The sequence below is a fragment of the Otolemur garnettii genome, unplaced genomic scaffold (assembly GCF_000181295.1).
Source record: "Otolemur garnettii isolate 467f Iridium unplaced genomic scaffold, OtoGar3 scaffold00041, whole genome shotgun sequence".
NCBI classification, from domain to species: Eukaryota; Metazoa; Chordata; class Mammalia; order Primates; family Galagidae; genus Otolemur; species Otolemur garnettii.
In genome coordinates, this window is record NW_003852436.1 from 10,918,832 (window position 1) to 10,927,871 (window position 9,040).

The 9,040-nt window shown below is 41.8% G+C and overlaps 1 protein-coding gene and 1 non-coding gene across 2 annotated transcripts in view; both read left to right on the forward strand.

Annotated features, from left to right (window-relative positions):
* Positions 1–1,934, forward strand: part of RPS3A (ribosomal protein S3A) — a 5,738-nt gene extending 3,804 nt beyond the window's left edge. The window contains exons 3-5 of the mRNA XM_023513449.1: positions 703–911; positions 1,476–1,585; positions 1,768–1,934. Coding sequence (XP_023369217.1) covers positions 703–911; positions 1,476–1,585; positions 1,768–1,889 — 441 coding nt within the window. The 3' untranslated portion in view covers positions 1,890–1,934. The remainder of the gene's footprint in view (positions 1–702; positions 912–1,475; positions 1,586–1,767) is intronic.
* On the forward strand, positions 1,201–1,266 carry LOC111725477. The gene has a single exon (XR_002773535.1). It is a non-coding gene; the product is annotated as a small nucleolar RNA SNORD73 (small nucleolar RNA).
* Positions 1,935–9,040: the final 7,106 nt, after the last annotated feature.

The following is a 9,040-nucleotide window of genomic DNA, read 5'->3' on the forward strand; positions in this document are numbered from 1 at the left end:
GCCTTAGCCGGTTGAGCTATAAGCGCCGAGCCGGCACAGTGGTTCATGCCTGTAATCCCAGCACTTGGGAGGATTGCCTGAGCTTACAAGTTCAAGATCAGCCTGAGCCAGAGCGAGACCTCATCTCTTTAAAAAATAGCCAGGAGTTGTGGTGGGTACTTATAGTCCCAAGCTACTCAAGAGGTTAAGGCAGGAGGATCGCTTAAGCCCAGGAGTTTAAGGTTACTGTGAGCTGGATGCCACAGCACTCTACCAAGGATGACCAAATGAGACTCTGTCTCCCAGAAAAAAGGAAAGATGAAAATACAAGCGTAGATATTCTAATAGAGTATTGTTGAATCTCTCTTAAAACCTATTTTCTTTCCTCTGGTGTAATTGTGAGATTGATATGGGGTGGGCTGTTAAAAGTAATATGTTTACATCTGCAAAGGGTGTGGGTGTGCTTGCAGTTGAGATAGTGATAGTGATGATTAGAGAGGAAGGAAGACAGTTGAGATGACTTGGTATTTATTAATTGGATGTGAAGGATAGAATTTGGGAGTAACTTGGTAAGTTTACTTTAAGGAAGGTAATTCTACAAACCGGATACTTACTGGACTACTTATATTGCATAATGAATATTTGACATTGCAGCTTTTCAGAATTACAACTTGAGGGATAATATTAAGACCTGTTATGTCTAACAGTATCTTTTTTCCCTAGACTATGATTGAAGCTCATGTTGATGTTAAGACTACCGATGGTTATTTGCTTCGTCTGTTCTGTGTTGGTTTTACTAAAAAACGCAACAATCAGATACGGAAGACCTCTTATGCCCAGCACCAACAGGTTCGCCAAATCCGGAAGAAAATGATGGAAATCATGACCAGAGAGGTGCAGACAAACGACTTGAAAGAAGTTGTCAATAAATTGTAAGTGTTTCTTTCCTTCCTCACACAATAGGACTCTGAATATTTGATGATCCCTCTGATGAGAGAAAGCATGTGGTACAGGGTGGGGCCATATCACTGTACATGAGTGTTAACGTGTGTCAGTAAATGGAATATAATGACTATATATATATATTTTTTGGATGATGCTATCTCATAGCAGATAGACTTGCATAGAAAATGTGTTAGCTTTAATTAAAAAATAACACTGAAAAAAATACCAAAAAGCAAATGCTGAATAGACAAAACCTTGCGTGATTAAATGCATGGGCATAAGTGATGAAAAAAGTTTCGGTCCCAGATGATGTCCGATGATAACTTACATTTTTCTGATATTCCCATGCATTACATAGTAGGCTAAGAGGGTGTAATGAAAAAAGTAAGGCCAGACTATTACATGAGGGCTTGTGTGGGATAAGGAGGTAGGTGTTATTGTGTGTAGTTTATTCTAAGGCTTCTGTTTAAAGGGAATGGCTTATCTCCTTACAACTGAGAATGAGGACTTTTCAAGAAATATTAATTTCTGGCATTATTGGCTGTTTTCAGGATTCCAGATAGCATTGGAAAAGACATAGAAAAGGCATGCCAGTCTATTTATCCTCTCCATGATGTCTTCGTTAGAAAAGTAAAAATGCTGAAGAAACCCAAGTTTGAGTGTAAGTAACAAATTGTAGAATTCCTTAAAGAAAAAAATGTGGAGCCAGATACATTGTGGAGGGGTGTTTTTTTCTCTTGACCTTTGTATCAGTCTTTTTTTCTCCCTGTCATGACTGTGGGATTGAAGGCAATTGTTTCAAGATACAATGCTATAACTAATAAAGTTTTTTCTTCCTTTTAGTGGGAAAACTCATGGAGCTTCATGGTGAAGGTAGTAGTTCTGGAAAAGCTACTGGGGACGAGACAGGTGCTAAAGTTGAACGAGCTGATGGATATGAACCACCAGTCCAAGAATCCGTCTAAAATTCAGGCTTTTAATAATGACAAATAAAGAATCCTATTTGTGATTTTTTTCCCTGAACATTCTTTTTAAATAGTCTTGACAGAATCAAGAATCAGACACTATGATATGATAGTAAACTTTTCTGTCCTATTGTGTAGATTTTATTAAGTAGTTGAAAAGGGCTCCTGTTCACGATTTTAAGCTGTAGTGATCTGGAAGTGTTTATATAAATGGTTCATGAAAGGTGAAATGCTTTACTATATGCTTTAACATTTTGATGGTTCTCAAATCATCTGGAAGGCCTGTTGGGCTCTGACCTTGGAGTTTCTGATTCAGTAGTTCTGGGGGAGGCCTGAAAGTTTGCATTTCTAAGAAGTTTTTAGGTGATGCTGATGATCCAGAGATTACTACTATTTGGAGAACCAGTGTGTTGAACTGAGTAATAGAAAGGGAAGAGCCCACTGGCTTTTAGGGTTTTTTTATTACTCTAAATTATACCTTTTGCCTCCAGCTATTTTTTAGCAAATTGCATAGATAAATGGATATAAACATACTACTTTGCACCTATACTGCAGCTAAATTTGTCAAGAGAAACTGGTTGCTAGTCTATTACCAGTTGGGCATGTGCTGTTGCCCACCTCTAGTCACCCATTTTGAATCTTCACCTCAAACCTTCCAATTTCTCATTCCTTGCTCAGCTGATGACTTTATTTCCCATAATTGGTAACAAAATTGATATATTACCCTTCTGTGTGAGTGCTTGTATTTTTCTGGCTTAGTCAGATCCCTAAATGAATTGTGTGAAGACAACCTTTCCGTTGAGTGTTAGATCCCATACCTGGTTTAATCAAGCTGTTGCTCCTACCTGTCCTTGCACCAGCCTATAAACTGAAAATACTTCTATAGCCTTCCACAGACTCTCAGGTGCTATAGCAAAGCTCAAAGGGATTTTTTTCATGTTCTTGTATGATTTTACTTGTGTGGTTTTGGGGGGGGGGCGGAGTCTGTCGCCCTGGGTGAAGCCCCACGTTATAGTTCACAGCAATTGCAAACTCCTGGGCTCAGGTGATCCTCTTGCCTCAGCCTCCTAAGTTAGCTGGGGCTACAGGTGTGTGCCACTACGCCAGATTAGTTTTTCCTATTTTTAGTAGAGATCAAGTCTTGCTCTTACTCAAGCAATCCACCTACCTCAGCTTCTCTAAAGAGTGCTAGGATTACAGGGGTGAGCCACAGGTATCTTGTCTACATTCTTTGAATTTTAATTTTTTGTATTTTGTGTGCCTTTGCTTCAGTTAAGCTTTTCTCCCACACCACTCCAAAAAAGCTATGTTGAAAATTACCAGCGATTTTGTTGGTGAATCCAGTGATCCATTTGCAATCTTCATTTTATTTGACTTGTAATAGTGACACTTAGTTGATTTCTTCCTGTATTTAAGTCTTCCAAGCTTTCTCTTGGATGGACCTTGAATCAGCTTTGGAAGGTCCTAGGGTTTGATCCTTGGAAATGTTTATGCTCTTCACTAGATACTTTCTTAGCTTTAAATAAAATGGTAGAGAATTTTATATTTCTAGCCCATACGTTTCCTTAGTATGTCTACATCCAACTGTCTACTTGGTATTCAACTTGGATGTCATTAGCATTTTACATAAGATGATAATTTGGGGGGGGCCAAGTGTGGCTCACATCTGTGTTCCCAACTACTCCAGAGACTTAGGTGTAAGGGTTCCTTGAGCCCAGGTGTTGGAGGCCTAGTGAGCTATGATCATGCTGCTGCATTCCTGTGTGGGCAACAAGACCTCTAGGAAATGGTACTCCTGATCTTGATACTGCCCTCCGCCCTTTGGTTGCATAAGCTAAAGTTCTGGTTATCCTTGACTATTTGTAGTTTATCCAAAATACATCTGGAGTTGAACCAGTTCTTTCCAATATCAAATGCCATTGCTATTACTTTGGAGCAAGCCACCATAACCACTTGAATTAACTATCTGTGACTTCTCTCATGGAAGCCTATTTTTGATGGTTAGTTCAAGTCCTTGACTTGGACTTGTCTCTTCATTCTCTGCTTACTCTTCCAGCCAAACTATCTTTTAGCCTTGTTTTTTTTTTTACTCGGAATATTATTCCCTTAGGTGGCCACAGGGCTTACTCCTTTAAGTCCTTTAAATGTCTATTCTAACGTCCTCTGTAGACCCTAGTAATAGGTTTCATTCTTTTAAAATTGTACTCTTACCACTCTGGGAGGCTGAGGCGGGTGGTTTGCCTGAGCTTATGAGTTCAAGACCAGCCTAAGCTAGAGTGGGACACTACTTAAAATAAGTGGGCATCGTGGCAGCCACCTAAAATCTAGCTACTTGGGAGACTAAGGCAAGAGAATCGCTTGAGCCCAGGAGTCTGAGGTTGCTCTGAGCTATGTGCCATGGCATTCTATAGGGGGTGACAAAGTAAGACTGTCTTCAAGGAAAAAAAATTGTACCCTACTCTCCTGCACTCTTATTTTTTTCTCCATAGTTAACATTCACTTTTGTCTATCAGAAAAGCTGTGTGAGGCCAGTGCTTTTGGAGGGGTTGGAGAGTGATCTGATTCACTGCTGTACCCTCAGTGCCTAGGAGTGCAATGCTTCTTGAATAAAGAAATGAATACTGTTTGCCGTTAATGTCCCTCAGTGAAGAAGCAAATGCCTTAATATTTTCTACTAAAGGCTGGTTTAGACATAGACTTAAGTCCCAAATGGCAGGGGCTTCCTCCCCAGGGTGGACGAGAGTTGAGCCTAAAGAAGTCAGTGGGGATGGGGACCAGGAATTGAGTTACATAAATGATACATCAGTTTTTCTCTTAATCCTTTCAGGCTGGACAACATTTAGTAAGATAGACAGTAACTGACAAGCTCTCATCTACACCTCTGAATAGAGACAATGTAGTATTCATTCTATGAAGACAGCCAGGCACAATGGCTGTAATGCTAGCACTCTGGGAGGCTGGGTAAAGCTCAGGAATTTGAGACCAGCCTAAGCAAGAGTGAGACCCTGTCTCTACTAAAAATATAAAAATTAGCTGGGCATTGTGCTGGGAACTACTCTTGAGGCTGAGGGAGTTTGAGGTAACTTGTGAGCTAGGCTGAAGCCAGGCCACTCTAGCCTGGGGAAACAGAGTGAGACATTATCTCTGAAAACTTTATCAACATTTTATCAATACAGTAATTACGTGTGAAGCCCTCTAAGCCAACTCAGTGTACTGTTGTTACATCTTCCACTGCTAAATATGAGTTTGATGTGTACATGCTTGTGCACTGAATGCTCAAAAGTTTCAGAGGGAATTCTCCCATTTAGGACACTGGTATGTTTACAATGGTGTTAATGGAACAAACTCCTAAGCTATTTGTCACCAGGGTGTGTGTTCACATGTTTGTAGTCTCTGATGTCCAAAGTTTTCACTATATGAAAGAAAGATGTTCTGTTTTTTGCCAACTCAGAATTCTCAATGTCAGGTCTTGAGTGGGGTTTCATCACACCTCCACCAATGGGTGTTTGATAAACTGCAATAAATTCAGGGGCCTATTCACCAAGAAGTTTCTTGGGGTGAGGATGGATTCAGGGTTTAATGCTGTCTTTAACCATTCACCACGTAAAAAAGGCTCCATACTTTACTGGAGGTACTAGAGACAGTATATGCCTCACTACATATCAGGCCTTGCTGGCCAAAAATACTGTGTTCTGAATACAGCAGCCTTTGCATCATCCTGATTTTCCACGTAGTGGACCTCATGGAAAACTTTTTTCTCCCATTTCACCTCCTGAAGCAGACCTGCACCTGCTGCCTCCCTGGGCCTTTGCAGCGCAGTGGGGAACCTGCAGCCCTGGGAGCACATGGGACCTCTGATCCATGGCCTTCTGACTAAATCCAAATTTTACTGAACACTGAGTTGAGTATCTGTTGTGCTGCTGTTGCTGTCCGACCTGTGCACCAGCTATGCAGAACTAAAGAGAATGTGGTCACTGCTCAGCTGGGCAGAACTCTCATAAGGTGGCACCTGTGGCTCAAGGAGTAGGGTACCAGCCCCATATACTGGAGGTGGTGGGTTCATAACCCAGCCCTGGCCAAAAACTGCAAAACAACAAACAACAACAAAGTTACGAGAACTTATTCTTTTGATGAACCTCGTCATATTTTTGCTAACCATCAGGTGTGCTTGAAAGAAAGAGTAAAGACACCATTTTAGGGCTCTAACTATGAAAATATAACTGCTGATTGTACCTTCTCAGTCACTCCTGTAGAAATGACCATGGCAGGGCCACTTCTCTAGTAAGACTGATACCAGAAAAGTAGCACCTCAGCCGAGCGGGGCTGGGGGACCTGCCACCTCTGTCTTGGCGGCAGCAGCCGGCAAGGAACCGGCAGGCTGGAGCAAGCAGAGGGAGCTTTCCTCTCCCACCAGAGGCTCCAGTAGAGCAGCGCTAGAGGACCTGCTGGCTCTGCCTTAGACCAACAGGCTGGAGCAAGCAGAGGGAGCTTTCCTCTCCGAGGGGAGGCTCCAGTAGCAAAAAAGACCAGACCCCCTGCTGATTCCTCCAGTGCATCCTGATTGGTCCATTTTCAATCCTGCTCTTGATTGGTCTATTTTCTCCTAAAAATAGACCAATCAGCTCAGCTTTCAGCTCATTGGACAATTGCCCCTATATAAACCCCTGAGTAAAGAGCCTAGGGGCAGATCATTGCAGATCATCATAGATCTGTCAAGGAAGATAGAGCAGAAGAGCAAGACTTTAGCAGATCATTGCAGACCTTTGAAGAAGATGGAACAGGAGAGCAAAGACCTCAGCAGACTGTCACAGACCTTGAGGGAGAAAGAGGAAGAGCTGTAACAATTATACCCTGCTCTGCAAGGAAGTTTGGCTCTTTGTAAGAGCTGTAACACTTACACCCTGCTCTGCAAGGAAGTCTGGCTCTTTGTAAGAGTTCTAACACTTATATCCTGCTCTGCAGGGAAGTTTGGCTCTTTGTAAAAGCTGTAACACTTGCATCCTACCCTGCAAGGAGGTTTGGCTCTTTGTAAGAGCTGTGACACTTTAAAACCTATTTTATCCTGCTCTGCAAGGTTTGGCTCTTTCTAAGAGCTGTAATAATACCTCTGTAAATAAAACCTAACTTACTGTCCATCCTGTGGTCCATTGATTCATTCAAATCGTCGAGACAAAGAGCCTGGAAATCCAAAGTCAAAAATCCAGTATCAAGACCTGGTGGAATCAGGCTGTGGATCAAGTTGGCATCACCTGGATAGTCCCCACAATGGTGACATGTCTGCCATCATGGACAAGGCACATAGTAAAGAACTTTCTTGCGTGCCAGACTTCATGACTCCTGCCAAAAGTCAGCCCATTTGTCTTTTTTTTTTTTTGAGACAGAGCCTCAAGCTGTCCCCCTGGGTGAGTGCTGTAGCATCACAGCTCACAGCAACCTCCAACTCCTAGGCTCAAGCGAGTCTCCTGCCTCAGCCTCCCAAGTAGCTGGGACTACAGGTGCCCTCCACAACGCGGGCAGCCGTCATTGCTGTTTGGCTGCTTTTTGGTTGCAGCCGTCATTGCTGTTTGGCAGGCCCAGACTGGATTCGAACCTGCCACCTTAGGTGTATGTGCCTAGCGCCTTAGCCACTTGAGCCACAGGTGCTGAGCCAGCCCATTTGTCCTGAAGTGAATGAGGCCACATAACACAAGACTTTAGCCCCATTTGCTCCTGACAGATTGACTTCATCGGATCTGTGGTCCACTCTCAGGGCAACTAATGGCATCTCACGCCTATTGACACATTTTAAGTTACAATGTTGCTGTTCCATTCAGATTGACTTTCACAACACACCTCTAAATTTATATCGTTAAATACCCAGGCACACCAATTTAATGAGTAATTCTCTGTTGGATGGAATGTTATGATAGGCAATGCAACTGACAGCTATGAAGGGTAATGAGCTTCCATTTGCTAAGATCATTTATGGAGTCAAGGTAGAAAAATTATTGCAAATGTCAGGTCCTGGAAGTCTGATACTGTAATTGTTCTGTCAAAAGAAAATGTAAATTCACTACAGTGGCTAAAACTAACAATACCAATAGACTAATAAAACCAAATGTTGGTAAGGACATGGAGCAGCTCTCAAACACTGCTGGTGAAGTGTAAAAGGGTGTGATTTTGGAAAACAGGCAGTTTCTTATAAAATTAAGCATATTTACTATGAGTTAACATTTTATTCCTAGGTTTGAATCCAAGAGAAATGAAATGCTATTCCACAAAAACACTTACTTGAAAAAGTTCATACCAGCTTTATTCACAATAGCTAAAAATTGGAAAAACCCCAACAGAATAATGGATAAACTATGGTACATTCATATGTATAAATACTACTCGGTATTAAAAGGGAGTGAACTACTGATAAAACAACATGGATAAGTCACAGAAGTTACTTGAGCAAAAGAAGTCAGAAGGAAAGCATAGATACTGTAGAATCCATTTTTATGAAATTCAAGAACAGGCAGAACTAATCTGCAATAATAGAAATCAGAACAGGGAATGCCTCTGAGAAGAAAAGAGATGTAGTTGTTAACTAGAAAAGGGTGTGAAAAAACTTCCTGCAGTGATGGAAATGTTCTTACACTGATTGGTGGTATATGAATACATATAATTATCAAAACTCAGAATTTTTACTTCATTTTTTTGAGACAGAGTCTCACTCTGTTGCCCTGAGTAGAGTGCCATGATGTCATAGTTCACAGCAACCTTAAACTCTTGGGCTTAAGTGATCCTCTTGCCTTAGCCTGAGTAGCTGGGACTACAGGCGCCTGCCACAATGGCTAGTTTTTCTGTTTATAGTAGAGAAGGGGTCTCACTCTTGTTCAGGCTGGTCTTGAACCTCTGAACTCAAGCAATCCACCCACCTTGGCCTCCCAGAGTGGAGATTACTCACACCTGGCTCTAAAACTCAGCACTGTTTACTTAGTATGTGGGTCATTACAAAAGTTTTGAGATACACAAAAATCAAGAAACACGAAATCCACCCAGATGGAAACAACTGAAGCCCTCCCAGCAACACTGGTAAGCTGAGCAAGTTGAAATTCACACAGGTGAATCAGAAAGGATACTGCTGACTGTTTCTTGGAAGTTAAAGAATGGACCATAACAGTCTC